Source organism: Ictidomys tridecemlineatus, chromosome 4, assembly GCF_052094955.1.
Source record: "Ictidomys tridecemlineatus isolate mIctTri1 chromosome 4, mIctTri1.hap1, whole genome shotgun sequence".
NCBI lineage: Eukaryota > Metazoa > Chordata > Mammalia > Rodentia > Sciuridae > Ictidomys > Ictidomys tridecemlineatus.
This window is the reverse complement of record NC_135480.1, coordinates 61119868-61133547: the sequence shown is the minus strand read 5'-3', so window position 1 is coordinate 61133547 and position 13680 is coordinate 61119868. Positions and strand designations below refer to the sequence as shown.

The following is a 13680-nucleotide window of genomic DNA, read 5'->3' as shown; positions in this document are numbered from 1 at the left end:
AGGGTGGCGTGGGGGACAGCAGGGTGGAGGTGGGTCTGGGCAGGAGTGACTGAGGGGAGCCCTTGAGCCCCGCTGTCCCACCTGTCCTGCCCCCTCCCACCTGCAGGCTCTGGGATGCCCCACTCCACCCCCAGGCTTCCTTCTGTCCTGCTTGTAGATGCTGCTTTCCCCCTGCAGGATCCTCCCCTGTCTCACCTCCACCTCAGCCAATTCCATTTTCCTTTAGTGGCCCCGCCAGAGGCTCTCTTCCACAAGCCTGATCCACAGCTCCCTGGCACTGAAGAAGATACAATCTTCAAAAAAAAAAAAAGGGGGGGTCTGGTCATAGTGGCCTTCCTGGAGATGAAATCTGTCCACAAGGAGCTAGGAGTCGGGAGAACTGGGTTCCAGGACACATGGCCGCAATCATGACCCCATGTACTCTCTAGTTTTTTGTTGTTGTTTTGTTCTGTTTTTTGTTTTTCCAGTGCTCAGTATGGAACCCTGGGCCATGTGCATGCTAGACGAGTGCTCTACCACTGAGCTACATCCCCAGCCCCCTGCTATCTCTCTGGACCTTGTTTTACCTTTCTGTGAAATGATAAGGTTGAACATTCTGTTGTCATGGGCTGGTCCAGCTCTGAATCTTAGGGGCCGCAAGGGGCCTCAGGGCTGGAGAGAATCCTGGGAGGCTTCACCTCTCTTTTGTGGGTGCCCCCACCCCAATCTTCCAGCCTATTTCAGTCTCCAGCCTGCCACCTTCATCTTTTCATTGCATCGTTTGCTACCCTAAAGCCTCTGATCACTCGCCACAGAGCATGGGAGACCTCAGGCCCTGTAGTTACCAAGAGGGCCCCTGCTCAGGCTGGCTGCCATTACCATTAGGGGCCCAAGGGCCCAGAAATCTCCCTCAGGGTGGACCTGGTCTCCTCCCACTGAACAGTTTATCTGCCCCTCTGGTTTATCTGGAAAACACAGGGACTTGTCTGTTCCCTTCTCTGGATGCTCACATTTTGGGGAAAAGAGAGGGAAGAAAGGGTCCAGGTCTGGGCCCGGATCATAATTTGTCTTCAAGAGAGAGATGAAAGGTCAGAGAGAGGTTGATCCTCAGTGAGAGAGGGAAGGCTAAATGAGGGGACGGGGACTCAGTAAGGAGAGGGGACCTCACTGAGAGATGGGGGCTCAGTGAAGGAGGGGGTCAGGGGGAGCACAGGGGCTCAGTGAGGAGGTTGGTGTTGTGGATGAGATGGAGCTCAGTGGGGCACAGGGCTCTTCAAAGGCAGGCTCAGTAAAGGGCCTGGGCACTCAGGGCTGGGGCTTCAGGCGGGTGGGGCTCATCGAGGGGCCAGGCAGGGGGTAGGTCTCCTTAAGGAGAAGGGGCTTACCCTGGAAGAAGATCAGAGAAGGATGTGGGGAAGGAGACCTGGGCACTTAGCTCTTTCCAGGCTGTTGACCTTACCAACGGAGAGCTTTTCCCTCTATTCTTTTTCCATTAAACAAATAGTTGTTAAAGGGACGGAACAGTCATAAAATCCACGCCTGTTCCTCTCTCCACTCTGCCCATCTGTCTTTATCTTTAGAGGGGCAGACCATGACCATTCAGGGATCCAGGGCTGAGTTGTTGGTCTTCAGCTGGACAGCTGGCCCTGGGGTGTGGAGTCCCCCCAGCCCCAGCATCAGCCTGGAAGATGGGGCGGGGGACTGGAGAAGGAGAAAGGGAGGAGCTGAGGACAGGCCAGGAGGGCCTGAGTGGAGAACCATCAGGGGACCTGAGTAATGGGAAAGCCCCACTCCCACGTGATACCTTGCCTCAGTTGCCTTTAGGGGACCTCAGGGAGATACAGGGGAGGTTTCCAGTTAGCCTTTGGGGATCTGGGGTCTAGAGCTCATTGAGAGTTGGAGTTCATAAGACATGAGCAGAGGAAGAAGTTCTGTGCAGAAGAAAGGCTGGGACATATCCTTTCATTGGGGTCCCCGGGAGAGGCTGATGCCGCCCTGGGTCTATGGGTGGGCAGTGATAGTCAGGGGTCCACTGGGAGGCTGCAGGACTTACCAGCAACATAGGACTAGCGCCACCTTGTGGCTTCCTGATAACCAGGGTGTCAAAGGCCAAGTAGCTGGGTGGGGTTTAGCTGAGGGTCACTCCTGTCCTAATGAAGTCCCAACCTTCATCAGTTTAGTCCATTGTCCTTCTGCCGCCCTAGCTCTCTGTTCCTTCCTGGGGTGGTTCCAGGTAGTAAAGATAGCCCAGAACCGAAGCCCAGCACTTGGGCAGACTCAAAGCTCCTGGATGTAGGGGTGAGAAGGTGGGAGACACCACTGGTGTTTGTAGATTCTGAATTGGTCAAAGGGGCCAGGAGGGAACTAGTCTGTGTGACATTGAATGAGATGCTCAACCTCTTTGGGCCTCTGTTTCTCCAGAGGCTGTGACCTCCTGATCTGGTGACTTGCAGGCTGTCCCCTCTTGAGTCCTCATCTGACCTGTACTGGATTCCCCTTCGTGATCCCAAATGCAGACACCAGAGTACCAGTCCCCTAAGCTTCTCTTCCATCCAGATCAGGCAGTTCCTATAAAAACATGGAGGCAGCAGGAGAGATGAGGAGCCCAGGACAATTCATCACTGAATTGAATCCAGAGGCCTGGGGGAGGGTGGAATGTATGGCAGGGCAGAGAGAAATGCCTTCTTTCCACAGTCGACCTCCCTTGCCTCAGTTTCCACTATCACACCTGGGTACTCATGCTAGTCTCCTGCTCAAGTGTCACAACTCATCAGTCTTTGGGATGGTTCAACCTAGTTCTGGTGCCAACTGCCTGGCGCTTCCAATTATTAGCTGTGTGATCTTGGGCACGTTACTTAATCTCTTTGTGTTTTAGCTTCTCTATCTGAAAATGAAGTTGATGGTAATCTCTAACCCATAGAGTTGTTGATAATTCTGAGCTAATCTCTGTGAGTTGGTTGGACTGTGCAGAGCACAGAATAAATGCCCAATAAACTCTAGTTATGATGGCTGCCTGTGGAGTATTGCTCCTATGCTTTGCACCAAACTTCCTCTACAGCTGTTTTCCGAGGTTGTGGTGGGGAGGGTTATACTCTCCCCCACCTCCATTCTCCCAGGGAGGCCCAGAGAAGTTAGGTCACTTGCCTAAGGTTGAGAAGCAGCAGGGGCGGGGTTTGACCCAGGCAACCTAGCTCTCAGCCTGCCTGTGCCCTCCCTGATCTCCCCACTGCCTGGGGCTCCACACTGCGCTCCACACACATGCTTTTCCCACATCTACCAGCAGGAGGCACCAGAGACCAGGCTGTAGCTGCCTGCCCCTGCACCTGGGACCAGGGTCTTGACCCTCAAGGGTCCTGGTTTCATTTTTGTCCTCCTCTATTCCACCCTAAGGCAGGTCAAGCTGTACAGATCCTCACAGGTGTGCAGGGTCCACCCTGCTGTGTGTCCCCAGGCTGGGTCTTGCTCTGCTTTGATCCCAGGACTGAAAAGTGGCACTGTGTCCTCTTTTCAGAGAGGCTGTGATCTCCCGGAAGCGGCTGAGCTGCAATGGGCTGGGCCCCTCGGACCTGCCAGGGAAGCCCTTGGCCAGGCTGGTGGCTCCGTTGGCTGCTGACACCCAAGGTAAGGGCGGGGAGCAGGGCAGGGTAGGGAGGGCTGTGGTTCTGCTCCCAGGTCATGTATGTCTTCTGCCCGTCTCACCTCTGTCTCCTCTCTCTTGCTCTGTTTCTCCAGCAATCCCTCCATCTAATTCTCTCTCTAATGTGCTACTAACCTCCCCGAGCCTCAAGTTCTTAACTGTAAAATGGGGACAACGGTACCCACCTTGAGGGGGCGTAGCAAGAAGCAAATGAGATGACGCATGTTAAGGGCCTGGCACCTACTAGGGCTCAGTGGACAGTGGCCATGGTTACCGCTTGTGCCCATTGGCAGATGGGGCTGTAGTTATTGTCATGGTCTTTGTCACTTTCTCTGTTTCTGTTTCTCTTCCTCTCCATGCTCCCTGTCCGCCATGTCTCTCTCTGCCTCGTGTCTCAGTCTCTCTAGGTCTCTGTCCTCTGTGTCGATGTGGAAAGTGCACAAGACTGGGAGTCAGGAGACCTGACTTGCTGTGTGACCTTGGGCAAGTCACTTCCCCTTTCTGGACCTCAGTTTCCCAACGTGTAAAATAGGGGTGCTCATCCTTACCTTCCTCCCTCCCTCCCAGGGTTGCTGGGAAGATCACAGAAATTTTTCTAGTGAGGGGGTTTCCTTCTCCACAGGGGTCACTGCTGTGGTTGTTTTTTGTCACTGGCTCAGGCGCCCTCTCTCTGTCTCACCGGGCCTCTGGGTCTTCCTGTGTCTCTGTCCAGGCCTCTCTCTGTCTGTGTCTTTGTCTCCTTCCCTGGGTCCCTGCTCAGTATCTCTGAGCCTCACTGGCCCCACAGGACCACCTCATTGCCCTCTCCTCCTCAGTGCTGGTCATACCGCTGGTGGACAAGGAGGCCGGGGCTGTGGCAGCCATGTTCTTGGTAAGAGCCCACCCAGGCGGGGGTAGTGTGGATGGGGCAGGGGGCAGTGGGTGGGGGCTGTGTGTGTGATGAGAGCCGCAAACTGGGGCAGAGAGGGGAGGTGGGGTCTGAGGGGGTCTGGGGGCATCCCCCACGCCCAGCGGTGTGCCCCACCTTGGATGGGCAGAAGTAGGTCTGGGCTCAATCCCCACCTGTGCTCTCAGCCCCCACGGAGTTGCAAAAGCCCAACCCGGGCACAACCCTGGCTTGTTTCTTCTTTGGGATCCTCGTGGTGTATTTGGGACGGTGTCCAACAGGGCAGAACACAGTGAGATGGGACACGACTGACAGACACTGAGGAAGGACCGGTGGACATGAGAAGCTGAGCAGCAGACGCTGGGAAACTCAGTCAGTGATAGGGGGTGGCTGGAACCGGGGCTCTTGAGGAGACCCATGGGGTGGGGACCCCAGCCAGGCCCCAGCCAAGGCAGCAAGGGGACCTCCTGCAGGGGCCATCAAGGGAGATGGGGAAGGGTACTCTGTGGGAAGTGGAAGGTGTGAGGGGTGCACTGCAGGGCAGAGCTGGGCAGGGGACCTGGTCAGGGCTCCCCTCTGCCTTCTGCTGCCCCTTGTGGAGGAGAACCCCAGGCTCTGGCTCACTGGGTGGTTGGGAGGGTGGTGAAGGTGCCTTGCAGAGAAGATTCTGTCTCTTGTCCAGCCTTTTCTTCCCTGTGAAGTTGGGGGTTCAAAATCCTTGTCCCTGTCCCAGGGAAGGAGGGTTAGCCCCCAAATTGCCATCACTGGAGGTCTGCTTCCCCCGAAGTGGCTGCCACCTGGGCAGATAAATCAGCCTGCCTTAGTGTGCCTGGGGGACTCCTCCCGAGCTCATTAAAATGGAATTAAAGGTTCTGAGGCTTCTGACCTTTCCCAAGCTGCTGGGGGAGGAGAGTGTAGTGGGAGTGGGGGGCAGCCTCCAGGGGAGCAGGGGAGGAGGACTTGGCCTGCTCTCCTCGCCCCATCTGCCCAACCGAGGGAGACCAGGCCCCTCCTTGGCTTCTTCTGCAATCTGCTCCCACCTCCAGCTTCTGTTCCTGCAGGGACTGGATCCGCTGTTGGCAGAGTTCTCAGTGGGATGCCTCCCCATCTCCGTCGCGCTTGTGTGTCCCAGAGCTGGTGGGTGTGGAGAGGACCAGGGCTAGGGGTAGTGCAGAGGTGTGGGGTGGGGAGTGGCCACCTGGTCCACCTCCTTCTCTATTGAGGGTCTGGGGTACCAGGCTCCTGAGAAGCCTCACAGACCCTCAGTGGAGTCTGGGTTGAGGCCATGAGGACAGGAAAGGGATGCAGACTTTGGCAAGGGGAAGACATCCTAACTATGGTTAGCCCAGGAGTCCAGGCCTTGGGCTTCTAGAGTGAGGAAAGGTGTGTGTGTGTGTGTGTGTGTGTGTGTGTGTGTGTGTGTGTGTGTGTCTGTCTGTCTGTCTGACTGTCTAGGAGGGTGTTGAGATCACATCACTTAAATCGAACTCACCCAGAAGAACTCTGCTCTGGGCCACATCCCAGGCTGGGTGCTGGAACAAATGTATCTGCCTTCTAGGAAATTTCAATTTGGGGAAAGGCAAGGATACCCTTGAGCCACCACAGATCACTACCAGCAGGTGTTCTGGTAGCAGAGGCTGGAGCAGCCTGGGGGATCTTACAGTGAGGAGAGAGCTGAGAGGTGCTTTGGGGCATGGATAGGAGTTTTACAGACAGAGAAGGGAAAGGGTTTTCCAGATAGAGGGAACCCCATAAGCAAAGGCAGGGGGCGCCGTGTGGGGTGTTGGGAGAAGAGTGTGGAGAGGTAGACATGTAGGGTGTTGAGGAACATGCTGCCCAGGGTTTTGGCTTCCAGAAATTTCCCATAACCATTCTCTTATCTCCTCAAATACCCTGGGCAGAGAAGTGTTCTTAAATGTTATTTGGATTATTTGCCTTCTGCCCCTCCTCCAAGTCTGCACCTTCCCACTCAGGTAGAAATACACTTCCCTAGGACGCCCCCCTCCCCAAGAGATATGAGAGCAGAGGGTGCAGAAGATAGAGGGATACTGCAGGGCAGATCTTTGGGAAGGCTGGGTCACAAGCTCTACTTTCTCGACAATCCCCAATCCTCTCTGTAGGCCTCTGCTCTTTGTAGTCATCAGTTCACCCATTTATCCATCTACCCATCCACCCACCCATTCATCTACCCATCCACCCATCCACCCATCTATCCATTCATTCACCCATCCATCCATTGAAGAACTATTTCTGGAGTACCCACTAGGTGCTAAGCACTGTGCTAGGCTCCAGGAACAGATGTGACCAGACAGCTCTGCTTTCATAAACCATAAAGTCTGGAGGGCATGAAACAAGTGAACAAAATAAGGATAGAATTGCAAATGATGCAAATCCTAGTGAGGAAACCAGGAAGCCTTGCAAGGAGTGCTGGGAGACAGAGTTAGCAGAGTGCTTGCTGCGGAACATGCTGCCCAGGTGCAGGGCTGGGGGCTCAGCTCTGGCCCTGGCAGCTCACAGCTCAAGGCGCCTTGATTGCAGATTCTTTGTGTAGGAAAGTCTCCGACTTGTTCTTCAGTTCTGGATAATAAGTCCCTTTGAGGAGTGGGCGGCCCTTGGTCTCTGGCATTTGATGCTTGATTTGTGCTCGCTCTTTCCCCAGCTGTGCCTGCCACACCAGCTCCTTGCATGGGGATGGGGTGTTTGTGGGGCTTGGTGAGGGTGGGGAGCTAGTTGCTGCTCTGGGCTTTAAACCATTTCTACAGCCCCAGTGCCCACTACTGAGTGTTCCCCTGGGGCCCAGACTCCCTCCCTGAGTAGCAATGGCAATTGCAACAAAAGGCCACGTGTGCGTTGGGGTGATTGTATTTGTGTGGAGGTGGGGCATTAGAAGAGTGTGCATGGCTCTTGGGTGTATGAACTCAAGTTTCTTGTGTTTTGGTGTGAATATGCACATGCAGGTGATATAGACACTAAGCGTGGGTGTGAGGATGTGTCTGTGACTGCACTGTGTGTGTGTGTATGTGTGCACGTGCGCACACTTCCATGGGAAGTATGAGTGTGTGTGTGTGTGTGGGGCGCTGAGGTTCTTCATCAGAGAACATATGTGTGTTTGTGCACAGACTGGTTGGGGTGGAATGAGGCATCCCAGGGGTGTGTGCTGGGGTTGGCAGGGAGGGGGCTCCATGATCCCTTCCCCAGTCTTTCAGTCTCCAAGCTCTGCCTCTGGGACCAGGCAGTTTGGGCAGTCCAGGAATTGTTTGCCCCCACAGCCTAGAGAAGTGCCAACCTTCCCTTTTCTCAAGAGATGGGCCCAGGTCCAGGTGGAAGGAAAGGGAAGGATGCCCTCCTCCATGCAAAACAGTAAAATGCCAGCATATTTATATAAACCACATGCAACTGAATCCTGGCCTCACTTTCTTTCTTTCAACCCTCTGTCCTGTGGGAGCCATAGGGGGAGGTGTCATCCATAGCTTAAACTTTGACACCATCCTTGGCCACCCAGGTCTCTTTGAGGTCTTCCTGCCTCCAGTCTTGCCTCTCCTAATTCACCTTCCACTCCATTGACTATGGCCCCCAGGCTAAAGCCCAATTTCTTAGCTTGGCCCTGGAAGCCTTTCCCGATATGGCTATGTGGACTCTCGCCCTGCCCAGGTCCTCATTTCCCACACACCAACCAGACTACCAGGACAGCTTCCTGCCTGCAGCATCCTCTGTGTCTCTGCTTCATTGTCAATACAGGGAGCCTCCCAGACATCCTCCCCCTGAGCCAGGTTGTCTGCCCTCTCTTTCTTCTTCAGGTATGGGCTCCACACCTTCCCTTAAGTGCATCCTCCCAGGCTGCCCACTTCCTCAGGCTTTTCCATCTGCTCCTGGCAGGGGACCCACAGAAGAGGCAGGCAGGGGCTGCTGAGGCTGGGGAGGGAGGATGGAGGAGGACTCCCCAGTACAGGCCCTGCAGGGAGCCCCACAGGAGGTGAACCTCTTCAAGGCGGCAGGAAACTAGTGAGGCAGGTGGGGAGCATTACTGGCAGGACTGCCACCATTCCATTTTCCTCTTCTAGCACCCAGACGGGCTGGAGGAAGGGACTCCATAGAGTTCGAAAGATGGCTAAGGGGAGCCCTGGTGACTAGCATAGGGAACTTGGAGAGGGACAGGATAAAAGGAGTAGGGGGTTGGTGAGAGGGGATCTGGGGAGGGAAGGTGTAGGCAAGAAGCTGTAGGGCAAGGCTGTCCTAACTCTGCCACTTTCTGCTTTGTGGACTTGGGCAAATCTCTAAACCTTTTTGGGCCTTGGGTCATCTGAAGCTTGTATCACACAGTGGTGAGAATCACAAGTGAGGCACAGCACTTCATCAATCCATTCATCCACCCTCCCCTCACCCAGCAGATGTGTCATGTTGAACTCCTTCCTTTACTCCAGACTGAGGGGTGGCGCCAACTGGAACTCAGAAAGAATGGAGCTGGGAGGCTGAGGCTAATACCACTAATTCTATAATCAGGGCCTGAAGGATCCCATGAGTGGAAGACAGGGTTTAAAGTTCACCTCCCTGACACTGTACGCATGGTCTGTGCTGTCGGTGGGACTGTGATTTTCCTTGTGATGGGACAGTGCTGATGGAAAGTCATGGGATAAAACCAGAAAAGTTCCACTCTTTGAATCTGCCCTAAAAGGCTTCCAGCAGGAGGGGATTTTCTAAAAGTTATCTGCATGGTCAGAAAAAATGGGCTTACACAGAGGCCCACGACTGGAGTGTGTATGTGTTGATGGGGCCCAGGGAGTGCTGGGCATGATGCGGGCACTCTGGCAGAGACAGTCTGGGAGAAGTCACAGGGAATTCTCTTCCATCCCTCCAGGTGCACTGCGGCCAGCTGAGTGACAGTGAGGAGTGGAACCTGCAGGCCGTGGAAAAGCATGTGAGTCCTGGCGGGTAGGGCTGTGGGAGGATGGGGGCTGCTGAAGATTCTTATTACAGCTGGTGGGGAGATGACCTGGCAAAGGAACCGGACAGAACTGGGTTCAAGTTCTAGCTCCATCCCCTTTGAGCTTTGGGACCTTGACCATGTCACTTAACCTCTCTAGGCTTCAGTTTCACATCTGAAAATGCGGATAAAGATAGCACTAACCTACCTAGGGTAATGATGAGATGTCAAATACCTGTACATAACTTAGGCAGGACTAATTACATAGTGAAACTGAGGCTCTTTTCAGCAGGAGATTTTAGGATTTTGTGACTTTAACAAAGCCTTAAGAGTCCCCGCCGGTGCTAGAGACAGAGAAATCCTCCCTTGGCCTATCTTGAAAGAATCCGAGGGCTAGCGATGGAGACACACCCTATTTGTTTATCCACGGAGGGACGCTCCGGGGCAGTGGGAACCCCGGGTAGCGTGGCATGCTGAGGGCGGAGCTGTTTGGGCTGGGCGGGGCGAGGGTGGGGCCAGTGGCGCGCTGACCACTCGGTCCGCCCCAGACCCTGGTGGCCCTCAGGAGGGTGCAGGCCCTGCAGCAACGCGGGCTCGGCGCGGCCCCTGCAGCTGTCCAGAACCCCCCAGCGGTCGCAGCGGAAGACCCGAAGGGCGGGATAGAGTACACCGACCACGACCGAAAGATCCTGCAGCTCTGCGGTGAGGGTCCATCCTGGGCAGGTCGGGAGGGCGGGGCAGGTAGAATTGGAGGGGTGGGAGGGGCCTGAGAGGAGTTGGGCGGCCCCGCCAGAAGTTGGAAGGGATGCCTGTGGGCTGGGTGGTCGGGTGGGGTCGGGGTCAGGGGCGGAGGCGGAGCCTTGCGTAGTCCTGGACTTGGCGATGCGGAAGGGACCTGGACCCGGCCACCTAGGAGAATCGGGGCCCTCCCTGACCCGCGCCCTGTCCTTGCAGGGGAACTCTACGACCTGGATGCCACTTCCCTGCAGCTCAAAGTCCTCCAATACGTGAGTCCCTGAGGTCCTCCCACTCTCCTCATGGTCCTGGCTCCCTGCAGGGACCAACGTCCCCCAAAACTCTCCATCTCAGTTGGTATTGCTTGTTCCGCCCCTCCCTTTCCTCCACAAACCTGAAGAGCCTCCAAGAGGCGAGAGGGTGGGGTGGGGTGACTTCATACCAACCATTCGCTGTCAACCCTTCACTCTGTCCGTCACCCTTTCAGCTTCAACAGGAGACCCAGGCATCCCGCTGCTGCCTTCTGCTCGTGTCTGAGGACAATCTGCAGCTTTCCTGCAAGGTGAGGGCCCAGGTCCATTGGCAGAGCGAGGGACCTGGGTTTGCCTCTCCACTAACTGGTCCTCACCTCACTACTCGATTTCTCAGGTCATCGGAGATAAAGTGCTGGGGGAAGAGATCAGCTTTCCCGTGAGTCCCGTCTGGGTCCCCTGTGTTGGAGCCTGCAGGGACTGCTAAGACCTGCTAGGCAGTTGCAGGGGGGAAGGGGGTTCTGCCTGAGGAATTGAGGTCCTCTATAATCTCTTGGAATCTGGTGAAATTAATCTGGATCTTGGGATCTGCTTAAAATTACAAGGCATCTCGATATGTTATGATCAGGCTCCACTAGAACTCTCTTATCATATACAGGAAGGCTTACATGAGGACCAGCTCAGTTCTAAAATACTCTGTTGGAGTATTTTTAGATATGAATCTGTCGAGATCAATGAAAATTCTTGGAGTCTGCTTATCGCCCCCCTAATTTGGGAAGACCCTAGAGTCTTCTATAGATGATTCTTCCAGACCTCCCCCTAGCTCTCTGCTCCTCAATATTTAACTCCATACACTATTTGGACTGACTCATTGAAACTGGGGATGGGTTGAGATCCCCTGACCTGGGGAGAGCTGACCCCTGACAACCTCTCCTCACTCTCCAGTTGACAATGGGTCGCCTGGGCCAGGTTGTGGAACACAAGAAGTCCATCCAGCTGAAGGACCTCACCTCTGTAAGCCATGGCCTGCTAAGCCAGGGGAGGGGAAAAAGGGAGGACTCCCTGCCTAGCCCCCAGAACCTGCCCTGACTTACTCCCTCTCTCCTCTCCTTTGCAGGAGGATGTGCAACAGCTGCAAAGCATGTTGGGCTGTGAGCTGCAGGCCATGCTCTGTGTCCCTGTCATCAGCAGGGCCACTGACCAGGTGGTGGCCTTGGCCTGTGCCTTCAACAAGCTTGGAGGAGACTTGTGAGTCTGGGTGGGATGATGTGAATCAGGAGCTGGAGCTGAGGTGGGGCAGGGCTCTACTAGGATAACAGCTTGGGAAGGGGACTACACAGAGAGTATGCTATCTAAGCAGTGCTGGGCTGAACAGTTTGTCAGTGCTAGACTATTAGGGGCTTCTAGACCCTTGTAGCTGTTGCTGGCTGAGGCACAGGTAATCCCAGACTCTCCATCACCTTTTTGACTTGGTTAAAGCCATGTTAATATCCAGTCTGATTTCCCCTCCCTTTTTGGAGAGGCACTTGGGCAAGAGCAGGAGGACAACCCAACAAGGGCAAGCCTCTAGTCTGAGGGAGGAGACTTGGCCTTGGTCCCGGTAAATCCCCAATCAGAGGAGGGATTTACAGCTCTGGTTTTAAAAAGCAGTAGCCTTGTGGGTGTCATCGGGGCACCTGTTGTCCCAGCTATCGGGGAGGCTGAGGCAGGAAGATAGCTTGAGCCCAGGATTTCAAGGCCAGCCAGGAAAACACAGGGAGTCCCTGCTTCAAACAAAAACAAAACAATAGCATGAGAATAAAACCACACTTTAGTCTGAGAAGTACAACCTTCCCCTCAGGGAGCTTTCAGTCTAAGGTGGCAGGCAGGCAGTGGAGCAGCCCCAGCAGAGGAGATATATGGTTGGCTGGTGGCTGCCTCTATGGGTTTCTGGGGGCACAGAAGTACGGAGAATTGGGGAGAGAAGCTTGCTTTCCCTTCCCTCTTCAGTGACCCCAGCCCCTCCCTCCAGGTTCACAGACCAGGATGAGCATGTGATCCAGCACTGCTTCCACTACACAGGCACAGTGCTCACCAGTACCCTGGCCTTCCAGAAGGAGCAGAAGCTCAAGTGTGAGTGCCAGGTGAGCGGCCTGCCTTGAGCCCCTCCCGGGACGAGTTCACCCAGCTCACCCAGCTCTCAGGACGAGAGAGCCAATCCTAAGGAGGTATCCATGCCTTCCTGGACCAATGGCTGCCTTGCCCTGCAGCAGCTAGGTAACCTAGTAACCTGGCGGCCTCTTAAGAAGAGAGGTCAGTAGTTTCCTCAGGCCCAGCCCAAGCAACACGGCCCACAGGCACTGATCGCCCTCTAGTGTTCAATGTGGGCAGTTAGACAAGAGATATCTTCCCACTTTCTCTGGGGCTATTTCCTCACTTCTTTATTTATTAGCCAAATGACATATTAGATATTGTCATATTGTAGCTTGTCCAGAGAGCACAAAACAAGGAATGGGAAGCCCCTGGGAATTTTGAAGTGGGGAACTGGATAGAGGGTCCTCAATCGGCTATTATTTCCATTTTCTCCATTCCAGGCTCTTCTTCAAGTGGCAAAGAACCTCTTCACTCACCTGGGTGAGTGCAGTGTCCTCCATGTGAGGCTGTCTGGTTAGGAGGGGTGGGAAGGCTTGGCCTCAGTACTACAACCTGGTGTCAACACTGTGCCGTTCTTCTCCCTCCCCCAGATGATGTCTCTGTTCTGCTCCAGGAGATCATCACAGAGGCCAGAAACCTCAGCAATGCAGAGATGTGAGTGGATCTTCCTAGAGGGCTGGAGGGAGAAGGTTCTGGGCCTCAGTCCTCATTGCCTCCTTTCCTTTCCCCCTTCTTCACCTCTCTGCCTTCCTGTGGGACTCCACTGTGTGTGTGTGTGTGTTGCCGGGGATTGAACCCAGGGCTTTGTGCATGCAAAGAAAGCACTCTACCACCTGAGCTATATCCCCTGTCCCCCCACTGCATTTTGACTGATCCTTTATTTTGTACTTGTCTCCCTACTGGAAGGTAAACTCCACTGACAGCAGAGCCAGGGCTAGCTTTGCTTGCTGTGCCCAGCTCTTATCACAGTGCACTGCACATAGTAGTTGCTCTTTCGAGTAGACAAATGCCAGGAGCCAGCCAGACCTGAAGGGGTCTCACTCCAGGCCATTCCTACTAGTTCTCAGAAATCTGGTCTCCACTCAAATCATAAGAAGTCGGGGTGGGGGGGTGGCTGGAGGGATGTCAGGGCTCTGAG

The 13680-nt window shown here is 54.7% G+C and overlaps 1 protein-coding gene across 3 annotated transcripts in view; it reads left to right on the top strand.

Moving 5' to 3' along the window:
• The window catches only part of Pde2a (phosphodiesterase 2A), an 88321-nt gene that overhangs the window by 66378 nt on the left and 8263 nt on the right, over nt 1–13680 (top strand). For all 3 annotated transcript variants that reach the window (XM_021725064.3, XM_040284901.2, XM_078046631.1), the window contains 12 exons: nt 3491–3600; nt 4432–4487; nt 9358–9417; nt 9972–10125; nt 10378–10430; nt 10646–10720; nt 10807–10848; nt 11355–11423; nt 11527–11657; nt 12421–12532; nt 12983–13022; nt 13133–13196. In XM_021725064.3, coding sequence (XP_021580739.2) covers nt 3491–3600; nt 4432–4487; nt 9358–9417; nt 9972–10125; nt 10378–10430; nt 10646–10720; nt 10807–10848; nt 11355–11423; nt 11527–11657; nt 12421–12532; nt 12983–13022; nt 13133–13196 — 966 coding nt within the window. The remainder of the gene's footprint in view (nt 1–3490; nt 3601–4431; nt 4488–9357; nt 9418–9971; nt 10126–10377; nt 10431–10645; nt 10721–10806; nt 10849–11354; nt 11424–11526; nt 11658–12420; nt 12533–12982; nt 13023–13132; nt 13197–13680) is intronic.